At 45.4% G+C, this 20389-nt stretch overlaps 1 protein-coding gene and 1 long non-coding RNA gene across 2 annotated transcripts in view; one reads left to right on the forward strand and one right to left on the reverse strand.

Moving 5' to 3' along the window:
- Nucleotides 1-20389, forward strand: part of VWA3B (von Willebrand factor A domain containing 3B) — a 201201-nt gene that overhangs the window by 139326 nt on the left and 41486 nt on the right. Inside the window, exons 29-30 of the mRNA XM_088454098.1 lie at nucleotides 5100-5186; nucleotides 6544-6665. Of these exons, the coding sequence (XP_088310224.1) occupies nucleotides 5100-5186; nucleotides 6544-6665 (209 nt within the window). The remainder of the gene's footprint in view (nucleotides 1-5099; nucleotides 5187-6543; nucleotides 6666-20389) is intronic.
- LOC148480586 (uncharacterized) overlaps nucleotides 6575-20389 on the reverse strand; it is a 174472-nt gene continuing 160657 nt past the window's right edge. Inside the window, exon 3 of the long non-coding RNA XR_015871959.1 lies at nucleotides 6575-6646. This is a non-coding gene — a long non-coding RNA (uncharacterized LOC148480586). The remainder of the gene's footprint in view (nucleotides 6647-20389) is intronic.

A 20389-nucleotide genomic window follows, 5' to 3' on the forward strand; every position in this document is an offset into this window, starting at 1 on the left:
TTTAGAGAAAGCTCAAGTAAGTATGTAAGCTTGCACATTAAACACATAACAATACCAATAGGTTTGTAGAATTAACCTCAAATTTTTTTTATTTTTTTGGGGGGGTAATGTAAAAATTAAATCTACCTGCTTAGGCCTAGAATTGAAAACATACTGATTCACCATAATACCTTTGGTGTTTGGTTTTAGCAACAAAGCAGGGTACAAAAGGTTCCAAATTTAGAAATTACAGTATTAGGCATTAAGCAAGTTTTCATTTTTTGGAACAGGTTACACTTGGCTGTAATTTACGAAGTAAATGGTTGGTGAACGTAAAAAATTAATTTAATGCACACAAATAATAAGCACCAAGTGAATTGACACAATAAATTCACACATTGAAAACACACACAAAAGTCCAAACAACAACAAAATCCACCCAAAAAAATAAATAAATCAGGAACTGTTTGAAGAAGTAGCATGCCAACATGAATCCACAAATGAGGAGAAGAAATCAATGTTCCCGAAGTTATATCCAATGTGTCCACATAAAGTCATTTGTGTTGATCAAGTAGTATGTATGGATTTTTATGGTCATTTGAGGGAATAAAGAAAACAAACAAAAAAAAAGTTAAAAGTGTACATTAAAATATTACATGTCTACATTGTGTCAATTAAATTAATTTGTGGAAATAATTACCTAAAAAATCTGGCAACAACTTCATCGCGTATGGCCCCCCCACATACTGACCTCCGACCAACCTCGGGGGGGCCGTCCTCAGGGAAGGCATCCTCTGGCTGCATTGGGACACCACTCCTTATGGCGATGTTGTGAAATATCCCACACAGGACCACAATTTTCGAAACCATAGCTGGCAAATACATGAGCTCGCCACCAGAGCGGTGGAGGCATCTGAATCGGACTTTTAAAAGGCCGATACAGCACTCCACCACCTGCCTGGTGGCTGTAAGTGCGGAATTATACTGACTTTGTGGCCCTGGTGTGGGAACCAAATAAGGAATGAGCAGCTCGGGCGTGCAAGGGTAACCACTGTCTCCTGTGAAAATATAAAAAACAACATCAGGACCATTGTGTACCAAGCTTTGCATTGGTTTCAACAGAAGGTGTCAACTTACCCAGAAGCCATGCATCACCAGCTTGTAGGTTGTTTAATTTGTGCCAAATCCCTGATTGCCGGATGACGAAGGAATCATGTGCACTGCCTGGGAATGTGGCATTCAGGGACAGGATCTATAGGGAGGCATCACATACCACCATTACATTCATCGAGTGAAAGTGCTTTCGGTTCCTAAATATTGCCTCCAGCCTTGCTGGAGGCTGAAGTGGTATGTGAGTGCCATCCACAACCCCTATGATGTGTGGGAAGCCAGCAATGTGGTAAAAATTAGCCTTCACCACATTAAGGGAACCCATATCCAATGGCATTTTAATAAAATGATGGAGGTGTTTAAAAAGTGCATCCATCACTGCCCTCAGGATCCTTGAAAAGGAGGATTGGGAGATTCTGGCCACTATTCCCACGGTGGTTTGAAAGGATCCTGAGGCACAAAAATGTAACACCGACATTAATTAAGTGGTGGTATTGCTGTAGGACTGTAAATTTGCCGTTCAAGATCACTCTCTATTAATGAGAGAGTGTCTATGATGATTTGTGGCGGAAGACGGTAGCGCCTTAACACCACATCATCTGGCATTCCAAAAAGGGTGACACGTGTTTTATATATCTGGGGCCTTGCACGCCTACGAGGCCTACGCCTGGGACGAAGTTGAGGTTGGTCGGGTTCTGGAACCATGGCCAATATAATACGACCAACATCAACCTGAAATGTTAAGCCAGGTATTTATTGTTTTAGACAAATGTGTGAAGAAAAATATACTTATCTTTTCAAAGAAAACCAAAGATTCTTACAGGCCTGGGTCGTGTCATGTGCTAAATCCACCTACATTTCAAAATTAGAAAATATTTATATGATTAATTTAATAAACTAGGAATTAAGCCAAATATAGTTGTCGAAAATTTAGAGAAGGGAGCACACATTAGTTCGCAAAATAGTACGCTACATTTAGAGTTAAGACATGATTTTACACAGAACAAGCACATATTAGTTCGCAAAATAGTACGCTACATTTAGAGTTAAGACACGATTTTACACAGAACAAGCACACATTAGTTCGCAAAATAGTACGCTACATTTAGAGTTAAGACATGATTTTACACAGAACAAGCACACATTAGTTCGCAAAATAGTACGCTACATTTAGAGTTAAGACATGATTTTACACAGAACAAGCACACATTACTTAGCGAAACATATGCTAAGACCAACACATCTAATTTGATAATTAATAAAAACAAAAACACTTACCAAAAACAGACAAATATCCCAAAGTTCGAAAAGGTCACTTGGTCACAGCCAAAATAACTGTTAAAAAAAAAATGAAAAAAAAAATTTAAAACAATTTAATAATAAATATTTATGGGAATTATTGAATTACTTACTCAAAAATAAAACTAAAAAAAAATGAAACGCAAAAATGCTAACGTAAACAAAGAAAGTAATAAAAAAATGCTCCGGCCCAAAAATACCAACTACTCCTTCACGAACCAACAAACAAAGAACCAACCACTACACCGAGAAACCTCCAACAATCCAAAAATGCCACCTTGAATGGAGTCACACCAAGCCATAAATAGTCATTATTATCCCGCTCAAATTAAGGACGGACAATAGGAGCGCACAAGTAATGATGCGGCCGAATAATGCTGACGCAAGTATAAAAACGTCACTGAAGGCCAAAATCGGTCTGCTACATTGGGAAACGACAATGAGTACAGAGCAGCAAAGTACTAGCCAAGAGGCGCCATGTAATTATTATAAAAAAGTATGTGAAAATGATTATGTTTAACATTACATTTTGAAACATTTAACTTTAAAAAATTTTCAACCATTTAAAAAAAGGTGTGGAGGATGCCATGGAAGAGGCTGCTGGGCCTAGTAGGCAAACTAGGGCCAAAAAAAAAAAGGCAGCCACAATTCACAAGGAAGGAGATGGAGGTTTTGGTGCAAATGTGCAACGACAACCTGGCACAGGCACCAAGGAATATGGGTGCAACCCAGAGATGGAAACTGTGGGACGACATAGCCAGTACTGTCAATGGGGTGGGTGAGTTTGAACGTTCAACCCGGGAGGTCAAACGCCGGTACGTAAAAACTACATTTGACTAAAAAATGGTTACAGGTCCAAATACTGCAGTAATAATGCCAACTTTTTAACCAACAGATGGAGCGACTTCAAATATCGGCTTAAACAAAAAAAGGCTGATAGGGCTAGGCATGCAGGGGGAACAGGTGGGGGTCCCACCCCTGTGTCACTTGAGCTCACGGATTTGGAGGAGCTGGCCCAGGGGTGTGTGCAGGATGAGGAGGTGTTTGGCGCGTCGAACATGGATACCGACATGCCAGACTTTGCGGCTCCTCATGTTGCCCCAGGTAAATTTTGTAATGTTAACTACTCAGAAATGTGTTTTGTAAAATATCTCGATTTGAATTTTAATCTTTTCTCTTTTTTCTCACAGAGACACAGGCGGATGAGTCTGCTCCAGAGGTGAGCTTTGGCCGCAGAATTTCTTCTGGCTCTTCAGGGGAGGAAGCAGTAGTTCCGGCTGGGGACCCTGTGGCAGACAGTCCAGGGCATTCCCCCTCACAGGCAGTGGCCCTCCTCACTGATATCAATGTTAAAACGGATCAGCACACCGAGATTCTGCTGAGGATGGATGCCAATCTGCTACGGGTGGCGGACGCCCTGGAGGAAAATACTGCGGCCAACGTGAGAATTGCAAATGCCCTGGAGCAGCTCGTTCGCCAGCACATGTTGGAGCCGGCCTCCCTTCCTGCCGGAACATCAGGACCCTCCACCTCTGGCACAACAACAGCCATCCCTCCAAATGTGCCTAGCCCTATGCCTAGTCCAGAGGCCACAACATCTGCCTCTGGCCAGGCCAGCCGAAGGAGCTCCCGGGCCCGTTCCGGCTCCCTCCAACCCCCGGCCAAAAGGCCTAAAAGGCGATGACAGCACTGGCTAATTACCCCACAATCCATCTCTGTGTTTACCCCATATTCCTTCATGACAACAACCTCCCTCTCCTTTCTTGTGAATTGTTTTTTTTTTTTTTTAAAGTTCAAATGCCACTTATTTTGTGTGTGTGTGTGCCAAATCATTTTTACTTTTTGTTACCTTATTAAAAATATGTTTCTGGCAAAAATAAAATAAAACAAAAAAAAAATGGACACAATCATTTAATAAAATTATGATAAAAATCGTGAAAATTCTATTGTTGATTTATTCCAAAACGGGATAAAAGGTAATCCCTCAAACAAACTTAGAAACAATACAACGGAAATAGAAACATTTAATTTTTTTAAACAAAACAAGGGATAAAAAAAATTTATGAGTTTTAATTAATACTTAGCAAAAAACAAAAGGACGACTGGTTTCTTGTCCACCAAAAAAATAAGAAAAAAAATAAACATGTGTACAACATCGACTGACTACGAATGAGCGGCCGCTTACGAGCGGCTCTGAATCAGGCCCTCTGTTCCATATTTCCTTAGGCTGTTCATTCTAAAATGACTATTGCACACCTTGAATTGCAAGTTCCATATTATTTTTACATAACTATTTTCACACATTAAAACTTTAGATAATCAGTGGTTATTGTTATTTTGGCTATTTAAAATATAACATTTTACATAAACCGATATAGCAAAAATACATAATAGGGCTATTTAATGACATGGTTCAAATAGGAGAAGTGTGATAGATAGGTTATATCAAATTGTTTCTGCACCAATCACTGTTAGTCTGTTAAATATAACTATTGTATTCACATTCATTGACTGGAAACTCTTAAAGCTTATATCACACTTGCGCTATTTGTACCAAGTTGTTAAATAATTCAGAATATATTAAGAGTACGTATGTGAAAACTAGCATGTTTAAACAATAACAAAAGTCATTAGAGTATATATTTTTTTATTGCATAAGTAAAAATGTATTATTGATCATTAATTGTAATTTCCATGTCAAACTACTGTAGTGGGCCCAGACATGAATGGCGAGCACCCACTTCTCCCAGGACAAAGGGTGTTGTCTGTCTGCTCTCACAATGGATGGTATGAAGAAGGTATGGACACAGTCATTTCGATGAATTGTTATTTTAAAATGCTTTCTGTATAAGAAACAAAATTGTAACATAAATGCATAAAATACCAAAGTATATCCTTGTAGTCCCTTGTTTCTCACAATTTCTATTGTTTGAGCTGTTGTGTTGCATTTGAACCAATTCGGAGGATTGTTTGTTGCACTAAATTCTAACTGCAAACAATCTCCCTCCGTTGAGAACAGCATATACAGAATAAAATATAAAAAGCATGCAGTTTGGATTAAATTACATATTATTAAATCACCCCTGATAGGTGGACATTTTAGTGTCCTACAAGAGAAGTTCTGTATGCAGCATATTGATAGGAGTTTGGCTTTGGTGTAGCCAGATAACTGCATTCACTTGTGCATGGTCAAAGTCAGAACAGAGCTTCTGATGGCTTTAGGTGGTAATCTAGAACTAGTAATAAAAACCAAGATATGACAAGTATATGGATAAGGGGCAGGTGCACCGCATATAACTCTGGATACAGATGAAGATACACATTTATAGCCAAGTGCTGATAAAAATGATATCACTATTCAGTAAAGTTTAAAAACAATCTAGGCTCACACTCATGCACATTAGGTCTGATGTGCACACACTGAGATGTACTGCGCGTATTGACCAGACACTGACTGACAACAATTGGAAGAATTCAAGACCGAGAAGAGCACGAAACAGATGGGAGAAAAAGAGCAAAATAGAAGAGGAGTGAAGAGATAAGAGGCAAGAGAGAGACAGAGTAGCAAGAGAAAAATATAGAGGAGAATTGAAGGAGGGAGAAAGGACTAAAGAGAAGAATAAGGAAAGGGAGATGAGGAACAGAAATATGTAGCAATAGGGGGAGAGAGCAGACAATAAAAAGAGGCGTAAGGCTGAAGAAAGATAGGAGGAAAGAGCAAGAGAGAATAAAAACACAGGCATTGCCTGGGACAACTGCTAGTATGTAATTATACAAAAGTCCAGTGGTGCTTATATTCTAAATTCCCTACCACACACACATGGGGAGAAACAGCCTTCACCCAGATAGTGCCTTGGTTAGACTCAAACCCATGACCCCAGTGCTGTGAGGTAGCAATGATAACCACTGTGCCACTGTGTGCCTAACAGATACAGCTTTTCTCATTCATTTAAATGCAACCATTATTTTAACATTGTGAAATAATTTGGTCCATTGAGGTGAATAGGAAAACCTCAGTGATCTTGAGGGTGAATTCAACAAAAATCACTTTGTGAATTACAGAGTTAAAAAGTGGCAAAATTTTATGAAATATCAGGATATCTGCGTTTTTGTAGTTGTTGCCAAGCCTAAATCTGATAAGTAATCTAATTTCAGGATCCATTATCCACGACTGTGAAAATCTTACCTATTTTGTCCAAACAACCTCCGGTGAGGTGGCAAGGGTCCGGAGGGAGGAAATACTGAGCGATGCTGATGACTACAGAAAGGAAATAAAGGTAGACAATCAATATCAGTCAATTAAATGTTAATCTAACTGCCATTAAGAGAGATAAATAAATAATAATGAATGACTTTAATCCCACTGCTAATGAAAAGAGGAACTGATTACAAATAAGTAGACTATGATTACCATGGACAAGCATGTGGCTTTCTGTAAAGCACATTTTTTGCTGGGCTATTTTTCTTCCCAAGAAGAGAATTCTTCTCTCGCTATTACTCATGTCACAACTGCTCCACTGTGTGATGACTGTGATCAAGAATTTATCACTCTCACCAACATGTGTACAGCTATAACTGTGGTGGTGTCAGCAGCTAAATGTGAACAGCTATCTGTGGTGGTGTCAGCAGCTACATGTGTACAGCTGTCTGTGGTGGAGACAGCAGCTACATGTGTACAGCTAAATGTGTACAGCTATCTGTGGTGGTGTCAGTAGCTACATGTGTACAGCTAACTGTGGTGGTGTCAGTATCTACATGTGTACAGCTATCTGTGGTGGTGTCAGCAGCTACATGTGTACAGCTACATGTGTACAGCTATCTGTGGTGGTGTCAGTAGCTACATGTGTACAGCTAACTGTGGTGGTGTCAGTATCTACATGTGTACAGCTATCTGTGGTGGTGTCAGCAGCTACATGTGTACAGCTATAACTGTGGTGATGTCAGCAGCTACATGTGTACAGCTATCTGTGGTGGTGTCAGCAGCTACATGTGTACAGCTATCTGTGGTGGTGTCAGCAGCTACATGTGTACAGCTATCTGTGGTGGTGTCAGCAGCTACATGTGTACAGCTATCTGTGGTGGAGTCAGCAGCTACATGTGTACCGCTATCTGTGGTGGTGTCAGCAGCTACATGTGTACAGCTAACTGTGGTGGTGTCAGCAGCTACATGTGTACAGCTAACTGTGGTGGTGTCAGCAGCTACATGTGTACAGCTATAACTGTGGTGGTGGCAGCAGCTAGATGTGTACAGCTAACTGTGGTGGTGTCAGCAGCTACATCTGTACAGCTATCTGTGGTGGTGTCAGCCGCTACATGTGTACAGCTAACTGTGGTGGTGGCAGCAGCTAGATGTGTACAGCTAACTGTGTTGGTGGCGGCAGCTACATGTCTACAGCTATAACTGTGGTGATGTCAGCATCTACATGTGTACAGCTTATCTGTGGTGGTGTCAGCAGCTACATGTGTACAGCTATCTGTGGTGGTGTCAGCAGCTACATGTGTACAACTAACTCTGGTGGTGTCAGCAGCTACATCGGTACAGCTATCTGTGGTGGTGTCAGTAGCTACATGTGTTCAGCTAACTGTGGTGGTGTCAGTAGCTACATGTGTACAGCTATCTGTGGTGGTGTCAGCAGCTACATGTGTACAGCTATCTGTGGTGGTGTCAGCAGCTACATGTGTACAGCTATAACTGTGGTGGTGTCAGCAGCTAAATGTCTACAGCTATAACTGTGGTGATGTCAGCAGCTACATGTGTACAGCTTATCTGTGGTGGTGTCAGCAGCTACATGTGTACAGCTATCTGTGGTGGTGTCAGTAGCTACATGTGTTCAGCTAACTGTGGTGGTGTCAGCAGCTACATGTGTACAGCTAACTATGGTGGTGTCAGCAGCTACATGTGTACAGCTATAACTGTGGTGGTGTCAGCAGCTACATGTGTACAGCTATCTGTGGTGGTGTCAGCAGCTACTTGTGTACAGCCATAACTGTGGTGATGTCAGCAGCTACATGTGTACAGCTATCTGTGGTGGTGTCAGCAGCTACATGTCTACAGCTAACTGTGGTGGTGTCAGCAGCTACATGTGTACAGCTACCTGTGGTGGTGTCAGCAGCTACATGTGTACAAATAACTGTGGTGGTGTCAGCAGCTACATCTGTACAGCTATCTGTGGTGGTGTCAGTAGCTACATGTGTACAGCTAACTGTGGTGGTGTCAGTAGCTACATGTGTCCAGCTATCTGTGGTGGTGTCAGCAGCTACATGTGTACAGCCATAACTGTGGTGATGTCAGCAGCTACATGTGTACAGCTATCTGTGGTGGTGTCAGCAGCTACATGTCTACAGCTAACTGTGGTGGTGTCAGCAGCTACATGTGTACAGCTAACTGTGGTGGTGGCGGCAGCTAGATGTGTACAGCTAACTGTGGTGGTGGCGGCAGCTACATGTCTACAGCTATAACTGTGGTGATGTCAGCAGCTACATGTGTACAGCTACCTGTGGTGGTGTCAGCAGCTACATGTGTACAAATAACTGTGGTGGTGTCAGCAGCTACATCTGTACAGCTATCTGTGGTGGTGTCAGTAGCTACATGTGTACAGCTTATCTGTGGTGGTGTCAGCAGCTACATGTGTACAGCTATCTGTGGTGGTGTCAGCAGCTACATGTGTACAACTAACTCTGGTGGTGTCAGCAGCTACATCTGTACAGCTATCTGTGGTGGTGTCAGTAGCTACATGTGTTCAGCTAACTGTGGTGGTGTCAGTAGCTACATGTGTACAGCTATCTGTGGTGGTGTCAGCAGCTACATGTGTACAGCTATCTGTGGTGGTGTCAGCAGCTACATGTGTACAGCTATAACTGTGGTGGTGTCAGCAGCTACATGTCTACAGCTATAACTGTGGTGATGTCAGCAGCTACATGTGTACAGCTTATCTGTGGTGGTGTCAGCAGCTACATGTGTACAGCTATCTGTGGTGGTGTCAGTAGCTACATGTGTTCAGCTAACTGTGGTGGTGTCAGCAGCTAGATGTGTACAGCTATCTGTGGTGGAGTCAGCAGCTACATGTGTACAGCTATCTGTGGTGGTGTCAGCAGCTACATGTGTACAGCTATCTGTGGTGGTGTCCGCAGCTACATGTGTACACCTAACTGTGGTGGTGTCAGCAGCCACATGTGTACAGCTATCTGTGGTGGTGTCAGCAGTTACATGTGTACAGCTATAACTGTGGCGATGTCAGCACCTACATGTGTACAGGTATCTTTGGTGGTGTCAGCAGCTGCATGTGTACAGCTATAACTGTGGTGATGTCAGCAGCTACATGTGTACAGCTATCTGTGGTGGTGTCAGCAGCTACATGTGTACAGCTATCTGTGGTGGTGTCAGCAGCTACATGTGTTCAGCTATCTGTGGTGGTGTCAGCAGCTACATGTGTACCGCTATCTGTGGTGGTGTAAGCAGCTACATGTGTACAACTATTTGTGGTGGTGTCAGTAGCTACATGTGTACAGCTATAACTGTGGTGGTGTCAGCAGCTACATGCGTACAGCTATCTGTGGTGGTGTCAGCAGCTACATGTGTACAGCTATAATTGTGGTGGTGTCTGCAGCTACATGTGTACAGCTATAACTGTGGTGGTGTCAGCAGCTACATGTGTACAGCTATCTGTGGTGGTGTCAGCAGCTACATGTGTGCAGCTATCTGTGGTGTTGTCAGCAGCTACATGTGTACAGCTATCTGTGGTGTTGTCAGCAGCTACATGTGTACAGCTATAACTGTGGTGGTGTCAGCAGCTACATGTGTACAGCTATCTGTGGTGGTGTCAGCAGCTACATGTGTACACCTATATGTGGTGGTGTCAGCAGCTACATGTGTACAGCTATCTGTGGTGGTGTCAGCAGCTACATGTGTACAGCTATCTGTGGTGGTGTCAGCAGCTACATGTGTACAGCTATATGTGGTGGTGTCAGCAGCTACATGTGTACAGCTATCTGTGGTGGTGTCAGCAGCTACATGTGTACAGCTATCTGTGGTGGTGTCAGCAGCTACATGTCTACAGCTAACTGTGGTGGTGTCAGCAGCTACATGTGTACAGCTAACTGTGGTGGTGGCGGCAGCTAGATGTGTACAGCTTACTGTGGTGGTGGCAGCAGCTACATGTCTACAGCTATAACTGTGGTGGTGTCAGTAGCTACATGTGTACAGCTGTAACTGTGGTGGTGTCAGCAGCTACATGTGTACAGATATCTGTGGTGGTGTCAGCAGCTACATGTGTTCAGCTATCTGTGGTGGTGTCAGCAGCTACATGTGTACCGCTATCTGTGGTGGTGTAAGCAGCTACATGTGTACAACTATTTGTGGTGGTGTCAGTAGCTACATGTGTACAGCTATAACTGTGGTGGTGTCAGCAGCTACATGCGTACAGCTATCTGTGGTGGTGTCAGCAGCTACATGTGTACAGCTATAATTGTGGTGGTGTCTGCAGCTACATGTGTACAGCTATAACTGTGGTGGTGTCAGCAGCTACATGTGTACAGCTATCTGTGGTGGTGTCAGCAGCTACATGTGTGCAGCTATCTGTGGTGTTGTCAGCAGCTACATGTGTACAGCTATCTGTGGTGTTGTCAGCAGCTACATGTGTACAGCTATAACTGTGGTGGTGTCAGCAGCTACATGTGTACAGCTATCTGTGGTGGTGTCAGCAGCTACATGTGTACACTTATATGTGGTGGTGTCAGCAGCTACATGTGTACAGCTATCTGTGGTGGTGTCAGCAGCTACATGTGTACAGCTATCTGTGGTGGTGTCAGCAGCTACATGTGTACAGCTATATGTGGTGGTGTCAGCAGCTACATGTGTACAGCTATCTGTGGTGGTGTCAGCAGCTACATGTGTACAGCTATCTGTGGTGGTGTCAGCAGCTACATGTCTACAGCTAACTGTGGTGGTGTCAGCAGCTACATGTGTACAGCTAACTGTGGTGGTGGCGGCAGCTAGATGTGTACAGCTTACTGTGGTGGTGGCAGCAGCTACATGTCTACAGCTATAACTGTGGTGGTGTCAGTAGCTACATGTGTACAGCTGTAACTGTGGTGGTGTCAGCAGCTACATGTGTACAGATATCTGTGGTGGTGTCAGCAGCTACATGTGTACAGCTATCTGTGGTGGTGTCAGCAGCTACATGTGTACAGCTATCTGTGGTGGTGTCAGCAGCTACATGTGTACAGCTATTTGTGGTGGTGTCAGCAGCTACATGTGTACAGCTATAACTGTGGTGGTGTCAGCATCTACATGTGTACAGCTATCTGTGGTGGTGTCAGCAGCCACATGTGTACAGCTATCTGTGGTGGTGTCAGCAGCTACATGTCTACAGCTAACTGTGGTGGTGTCAGCAGCTACATGTGTACAGCTAACTGTGGTGGTGGCGGCAGCTAGATGTGTACAGCTAACTGTGGTGGTGGCGGCAGCTACATGTCTACAGCTATAACTGTGGTGATGTCAGCAGCTACATGTGTACAGCTTATCTGTGGTGGTGTCAGCAGCTACATGTGTACAGCTATCTGTGGTGGTGTCAGCAGCTACATGTGTACAACTAACTCTGGTGGTGTCAGCAGCTACATCTGTACAGCTATCTGTGGTGGTGTCAGGAGCTACATGTGTTCAGCTAACTGTGGTGGTGTCAGTAGCTACATGTGTACAGCTATCTGTGGTGGTGTCAGCAGCTACATGTGTACAGCTATCTGTGGTGGTGTCAGCAGCTACATGTGTACAGCTATAACTGTGGTGGTGTCAGCAGCTAAATGTCTACAGCTATAACTGTGGTGATGTCAGCAGCTACATGTGTACAGCTTATCTGTGGTGGTGTCAGCAGCTACATGTGTACAGCTATCTGTGGTGGTGTCAGTAGCTACATGTGTTCAGCTAACTGTGGTGGTGTCAGCAGCTACATGTGTGCAGCTAACTATGGTGGTGTCAGCAGCTACATGTGTACAGCTATAACTGTGGTGGTGTCAGCAGCTACATCTGTACAGCTATCTGTGGTGGTGTCAGCAGCTACTTGTGTACCGCTATCTGTGGTGGTGTCAGCAGCTAGATGTGTACAGCTATCTGTGGTGGAGTCAGCAGCTACATGTGTACAGCTATCTGTGGTGGTGTCAGCAGTTACATGTGTACAGCTACATGTGTACAGCTATCTGTGGTGGTGTCAGCAGCTACATGTCTACAGCTAACTGTGGTGGTGTCAGCAGCTACATGTGTACAGCTAACTGTGGTGGTGGCAGCAGCTACATGTGTACAGCTAACTGTGGTGGTGGCAGCAGCTACATGTCTACAGCTATAACTGTGATGATGTCAGCAGCTACATGTGTACAGCTTATCTGTGGTGGTGTCAGCAGCTACATGTGTACAGCTGTAACTGTGGTGGTGTCAGCAGCTACATGTGTACAGATATCTGTGGTGGTGTCAGCAGCTACATGTGTACAGCTATCTGTGGTGGTGTCAGCAGCTACATGTGTACAGCTATCTGTGGTGGTGTCAGCAGCTATATGTGTACAGCTATTTGTGGTGGTGTCAGCAGCTACATGTGTACAGCTATAACTGTAGTGGTGTCAGCAGCTACATGTGTACAGCTATCTGTGGTGGTGTCAGCAGCCACATGTGTACAGCTATCTGTGGTGGTGTCAGCAGCTACATGTCTACAGCTAACTGTGGTGGTGTCAGCAGCTACATGTGTACAGCTAACTGTGGTGGTGGCGGCAGCTAGATATGTACAGCTAACTGTGGTGGTGGCGGCAGCTACATGTCTACAGCTATAACTGTGGTGATGTCAGCAGCTACATGTGTACAGCTATCTGTGGTGGTGTCAGTAGCTACATGTGTTCAGCTAACTGTGGTGGTGTCAGTAGCTACATGTGTACAGCTATCTGTGGTGGTGTCAGCAGCTACATGTGTACAGCTATCTGTGGTGGTGTCAGCAGCTACATGTGTACAGCTATAACTGTGGTGGTGTCAGCAGCTACATGTCTACAGCTATAACTGTGGTGATGTCAGCAGCTACATGTGTACAGCTTATCTGTGGTGGTGTCAGCAGCTACATGTGTACAGCTATCTGTGGTGGTGTCAGCAGCTACATGTGTACAGCTATAACTGTGGTGGTGTCAGCAGCTACATCTGTACAGCTATCTGTGGTGGTGTCAGCAGCTACTTGTGTATCGCTATCTGTGGTGGTGTCATCAGCTAGATGTGCACAGCTATCTGTGGTGGAGTCAGCAGCTACATGTGTACAGCTATCTGTGGTGGTGTCAGCAGTTACATGTGTACAGCTACATGTGTACAGCTATCTGTGGTGGTGTTAGCAGCTACAAGTCTACAGCTAACTGTGGTGGTGTCAGCAGCTACATGTGTACAGCTAACTGGTGGTGGAAGCAGCTACATGTGTACAGCTAACTGTGGTGGTGGCAGCAGCTACATGTCTACAGCTATAACTGTGGTGATGTCAGCAGCTACATGTGTACAGCTTATCTGTGGTGGTGTCAGCAGCTACATGTGTACAGCTACCTGTGGTGGTGTCAGCAGCTACATCTGTACAAATAACTGTGGTGGTGTCAGTAGCTACATGTGTACAGCTAACTGTGGTGGTGTCAGCAGGTACATGTGTACAGCTATCTGTGGTGGTGTCAGTAGCTACATGTGTACAGCTAACTGTGGTGGTGTCAGTAGCTACATGTGTACAGCTATCTGTGGTGGTGTCAGCAGCTACATGTGTACAGCCATAACTGTGGTGATGTCAGCAGCTACATGTGTACAGCAATCTGTGGTGGTGTCAGCAGCTACATGTGTACAGCTATCTGTGGTGGTGTCAACAGCTACATGTGTACAGCTAACTGTGGTGGTGGCGGTAGCTAGATGTGTACAGCTAACTGTGGTGGTGGCAGCAGCTACATGTCTACAGCTATAACTGTGGTGGTGTCAGTAGCTACATGTGTACAGCTGTAACTGTGGTGGTGTCAGCAGCTACATGTGTACAGATATCTGTGGTGGTGTCAGCAGCTACATGTGTACAGCTATAACTTTGGTGGTGTCAGCAGCTACATGTGTACAGCTATCTGTGGTGGTGTCAGCAGCTACATGTGTACAACTAACTCTGGTGGTGTCAGCAGCTACATGTGTACAGCTATAACTTTGGTGGTGTCAGCAGCTACATCTGTACAGCTATCTGTGGTGGTGTCAGTAGCTACATGTGTTCAGCTAACTGTGGTGGTGTCAGTAGCTACATGTGTACAGCTATCTGTGGTGGTGTCAGCAGCTACATGTGTACAGCTATCTGTGGTGGTGTCAGCAGCTACATGTGTACTGCTATAACTGTGGTGGTGTCAGCAGCTACATGTCTACAGCTATAACTGTGGTGATGTCTGCAGCTACATGTGTACAGCTTATCTGTGGTGGTGTCAGCAGCTACATGTGTACAGCTATCTGTGGTGGTGTCAGTAGCTACATGTGTTCAGCTAACTGTGGTGGTGTCAGCAGCTACATGTGTACAGCTAACTATGGTGGTGTCAGCAGCTACATGTGTACAGCTATAACTGTGGTGGTGTCAGCAGCTACATCTGTACAGCTATCTGTGGTGGTGTCAGCAGCTACTTGTGTATCGCTATCTGTGGTGGTGTCATCAGCTAGATGTGCACAGCTATCTGTGGTGGAGTCAGCAGCTACATGTGTACAGCTATCTGTGGTGGTGTTAGCAGCTACAAGTCTACAGCTAACTGTGGTGGTGTCAGCAGCTACATGTGTACAGCTAACTGGTGGTGGAAGCAGCTACATGTGTACAGCTAACTGTGGTGGTGGCAGCAGCTACATGTCTACAGCTATAACTGTGGTGATGTCAGCAGCTACATGTGTACAGCTTATCTGTGGTGGTGTCAGTAGCTACATGTGTACAGCTAACTGTGGTGGTGTCAGCAGGTACATGTGTACAGCTATCTGTGGTGGTGTCAGTAGCTACATGTGTACAGCTAACTGTGGTGGTGTCAGTAGCTACATGTGTACAGCTATCTGTGGTGGTGTCAGCAGCTACATGTGTACAGCCATAACTGTGGTGATGTCAGCAGCTACATGTGTACAGCAATCTGTGGTGGTGTCAGCAGCTACATGTGTACAGCTATCTGTGGTGGTGTCAACAGCTACATGTGTACAGCTAACTGTGGTGGTGGCGGCAGCTAGATGTGTACAGCTAACTGTGGTGGTGGCAGCAGCTACATGTCTACAGCTATAACTGTGGTGGTGTCAGTAGCTACATGTGTACAGCTGTAACTGTGGTGGTGTCAGCAGCTACATGTGTACAGATATCTGTGGTGGTGTCAGCAGCTACATGTGTACAGCTATAACTTTGGTGGTGTCAGCAGCTACATGTGTACAGCTATCTGTGGTGGTGTCAGCAGCTACATGTGTACAGCTATAACTGTGGTGGTGTCAGCAGCTACATGTGTACAGCTAACTATGGTGGTGTCAGCAGCTACATGTGTACAGCTATAACTGTGGTGGTGTCAGCAGCTACATGTGTACAGCTATCTGTGGTGGTGTCAGCAGCTACTTGTGTACCGCTATCTGTGGTGGTGTCAGCAGCTAGATGTGTACAGCTATCTGTGGTGGAGTCAGCAGCTACATGTGTACAGCTATCTGTGGTGGTGTCAGCAGTTACATGTGTACAGCTACATGTGTACAGCTATCTGTCGTGGTGTCAGCAGCTACATGTCTACGGCTAACTGTGGTGGTGTCAGCAGCTACATGTGTACAGCTAACTGTGGTGGTGGCAGCAGCTACATGTGTACAGCTAACTGTGGTGGTGGCAGCAGCTACATCTGTACAGCTAACTGTGGTGGTGTCAGCAGCTACATGTGTACAGCTATATCTGTGGTGGTGTCAGTAGCTACATGTGTACAGCAATCTGTGGTGGTGTCAGCAGCTACATGTGTACAGCTATCTGTGGTGGTGTCAGTAGCTACATGTGTTCAGCTAACTGTGGTGGTGTCAGCAGCTACATGTGTACAGCTAACTATGGTGGTGTCAGCAGCTACATGTGTACAGCTATAACTGTGGTGGTGTCAGCAGCTACATCTGTACAGCTATCTGTGGTGGTGTCAGCATCTACTTGTGTACCGCTATCTGTGGTGGTGTCAGCAGCTAGATGTGTACAGCTATCTGTGGTGGAGTCAGCAGCTACATGTGTACAGCTATCTGTGGTGGTGTCAGCAGTTACATGTGTACAGCTACATGTGTACAGCTATCTGTGGTGGTGGCAGCAGCTACATGTCTACAGCTATAACTGTGGTGATGTCAGCAGCTACATGTGTACAGCTTATCTGTGGTGGTGTCAGCAGCTACATGTGTACAGCTACCTGTGGTGGTGTCAGCAGCTACATCTGTACAAATAACTGTGGTGGTGTCAGTAGCTACATGTGTACAGCTAACTATGGTGGTGTCAGCAGCTACATGTGTACAGCTATAACTGTGGTGGTGTCAGCAGCTACATGTGTACAGCTATCTGTGGTGGTGTCAGCAGCTACTTGTGTACCGCTATCTGTGGTGGTGTCAGCAGCTAGATGTGTACAGCTATCTGTGGTGGAGTCAGCAGCTACATGTGTACAGCTATCTGTGGTGGTGTCAGCAGTTACATGTGTACAGCTATCTGTCGTGGTGTCAGCAGCTACATGTCTACGGCTAACTGTGGTGGTGGCAGCAGCTACATGTGTACAGCTAACTGTGGTGGTGGCAGCAGCTACATGTGTACAGCTAACTGTGGTGGTGGCAGCAGCTACATCTGTACAGCAATCTGTGGTGGTGTCAGCAGCTACATGTGTACAGCTATCTGTGGTGGTGTCAGTAGCTACATGTGTTCAGCTAACTGTGGTGCTGTCAGCAGCTACATGTGTACAGCTATCTGTGGTGGTGTCAGCAGCTACATGTGTACAGCTATCTGTGGTGGTGTCAGCAGCTACATGTGTACAGCTATAACTGTGGTGGTGTCAGCAGCTAAATGTCTACAGCTATAACTGTGGTGATGTCAGCAGCTACATGTGTACAGCTTATCTGTGGTGGTGTCAGCAGCTACATGTGTACAGCTATCTGTGGTGGTGTCAGTAGCTACATGTGTTCAGCTAACTGTGGTGGTGTCAGCAGCTACATGTGTACAGCTAACTATGGTGGTGTCAGCAGCTACATGTGTACAGCTATAACTGTGGTGGTGTCAGCAGCTACATCTGTACAGCTATCTGTGGTGGTGTCAGCAGCTACTTGTGTACCGCTATCTGTGGTGGTGTCAGCAGTTACATGTGTACAGCTACATGTGTACAGCTATCTGTGGTGGTGTCAGCAGCTACATGTCTACAGCTAACTGTGGTGGTGTCAGCAGCTACATGTGTACAGCTAACTGTGGTGGTGGCAGCAGCTACATGTGTACAGCTAACTGCGGTGGTGGTGGCAGCAGCTACATGTCTACAGCTATAACTGTGATGATGTCAGCAGCTACATGTGTACAGCTTATCTGTGGTGGTGTCAGCAGCTACATGTGTACAGCTGTAACTGTGGTGGTGTCAGCAGCTACATGTGTACAGATATCTCTGGTGGTGTCAGCAGCTACATGTGTACAGCTATCTGTGGTGGTGTCAGCAGCTACATGTGTACAGCTATCTGTGGTGGTGTCAGCAGCTACATGTGTACAACTAACTGTTGTGCTGTCAGCAGCTACATGTGTACAGCTATCTGTGGTGGTGTCAGCAGCTACATGTGTACAGCTATAACTGTGGTGGTGTCAGCAGCTACATGTGTACAGCTATAACTGTGGTGGTGTCAGCAGCTACATGTGTACAGCTATCTGTGGTGGTGTCAGCAGCTACATGTGTGCAGCTGTAACTGTGGTGGTGTCAGCAGCTACATGTGTACAGATATCTGTGGTGGTGTCAGCAGCTACATGTGTACAGCTATCTGTGGTGGTGTCAGCAGCTACATGTGTACAGCTATCTGTGGTGGTGTCAGCAGCTACATGTGTACAACTAACTGTTGTGCTGTCAGCAGCTACATGTGTACAGCTATCTGTGGTGGTGTCAGTAGCTACATGTGTACAGCTAACTGTGGTGGTGTCAGTAGCTACATGTGTACACCTAACTGTGGTGGTGTCAGCAGCTACATGTGTACAGCTATCTGTGGTGGTGTCAGCAGTTACATGTGTACAGCTATAACTGTGGTGGTGTCAGCAGCTACATGTGTACAGCTATAACTGTGGTGGTGTCAGCAGCTACATGTGTACAGCTATAACTGTGGTGGTGTCAGCAGCTACATGTGTACAGCTATAACTGTGGTGGTGTCAGCAGCTACATGTGTACAGCTATCTGTGGTGGTGTCAGCAGCTACATGTGTGCAGCTATTTGTGGTGTTGTCAGCAGCTACATGTGTACAGCTATAACTGTGGTGGTGTCAGCAGCTACATGTGTAGAGCTATAGCTGTGGTGGTGTCAGCAGCTACATGTGTACAGCTATCTTTGGTGGTGTCACTAGCTGCATGTGTACAGCTATAACTGTGGTGATGTCAGCAGCTACATGTGTACAGCTCACTGTGGTGGTGTCAGCAGCTACATGTGTACAGCTATAACTGTGGTGGTGTCAGCAGCTACATGTGTACAGCTATAACTGTGGTGGTGTCAGTAGCTACATTTGTACAGCTGTCTGTGGTGGTGTCAGTAGCTACATGTGTACAGCTATAACTGTGGTGGTGTCAGCAGCTACATGTGTACAGCTATAACTGTGGTGGTGTCAGCAGCTTCATGTGTACAGCTATCTGTGTTGGTGTCAGCAACTACATGTGTACAGCTATAACTGTGGTGATGTCAACAGCTACATGTGTACAGCTATCTGTGGTGGTGTCAGCAGCTACATGTGTACAGCTAACTGTGGTGATGTCAGTAGCTACATGTGTACAGCTAACTGTGGTGGTGTCAGCAGCTAAATGTGTACAGCTATAACTGTGGTGGTGTCAGCAGCTACATGTGTACAGCTATAACTGTGGTGGTGTCAGCAGCTACATGTGTACAGATATCTGTGGTGGTGTCAGCAGCTACATGTGTACAGCTATAACTGTGGTGCTGTCAGCAGCTACATGTGTACAGCTATCAGTGGTGTTGTCAGCAGCTACATGTGTACAGCTATAACTGTGGTGGTGTCAGCAGCTACATGTGTACAGCTAACTATGGTGGTGTCAGCAGCTACATGTGTACAGCTATAACTGTGGTGGTGACAGCAGCTACATATGTATAGCTATCTGTGGTGGTGTCAGCAGCTACTTGTGTACCGCTATCTGTGGTGGTGTCAGCAGCTACATGTGTACAGCTATCTGTGGTGGTGTCAGCAGCTACATGTGTACAGCTATAACTGTGGTGGTGTCAGCAGCTACATCTGTACAGCTATCTGTGGTGGTGTCAGCAGTTACATGTGTACAGCTACATGTGTACAGCTATCTGTGGTGGTGTCAGCAGCTACATGTCTACAGCTAACTGTGGTGGTGTCAGCAACTACATGTGTACAGCTAACTGTGGTGGTGGCAGCAGCTACATGTGTACAGCTAACTGTGGTGGTGGCAGCAGCTACATGTCTACAGCTATAACTGTGATGATGTCAGCAGCTACATGTGTACAGCTTATCTGTGGTGGTGTCAGCAGCTACATGTGTACAGCTGTAACTGTGGTGGTGTCAGCAGCTACATGTGTACAGATATCTGTGGTGGTGTCAGCAGCTACATGTGTACAGCTATCTGTGGTGGTGTCAGCAGCTACATGTGTACAGCTATCTGTGGTGGTGTAAGCAGCTACATGTGTACAGCTATTTGTGGTGGTGTCAGCAGCTACATGTGTACAGCTATAACTGTGGTGGTGTCAGCAACTACATGTGTACAGCTATCTGTGGTGGTGTCAGCAGCCACATGTGTACAGCTATCTGTGGTGGTGTCAGCAGCTACAT

Source organism: Taudactylus pleione, unplaced genomic scaffold (genome assembly GCF_031769625.1).
Source record: "Taudactylus pleione unplaced genomic scaffold, aTauple2 ptg000609l, whole genome shotgun sequence".
NCBI lineage: Eukaryota > Metazoa > Chordata > Amphibia > Anura > Myobatrachidae > Taudactylus > Taudactylus pleione.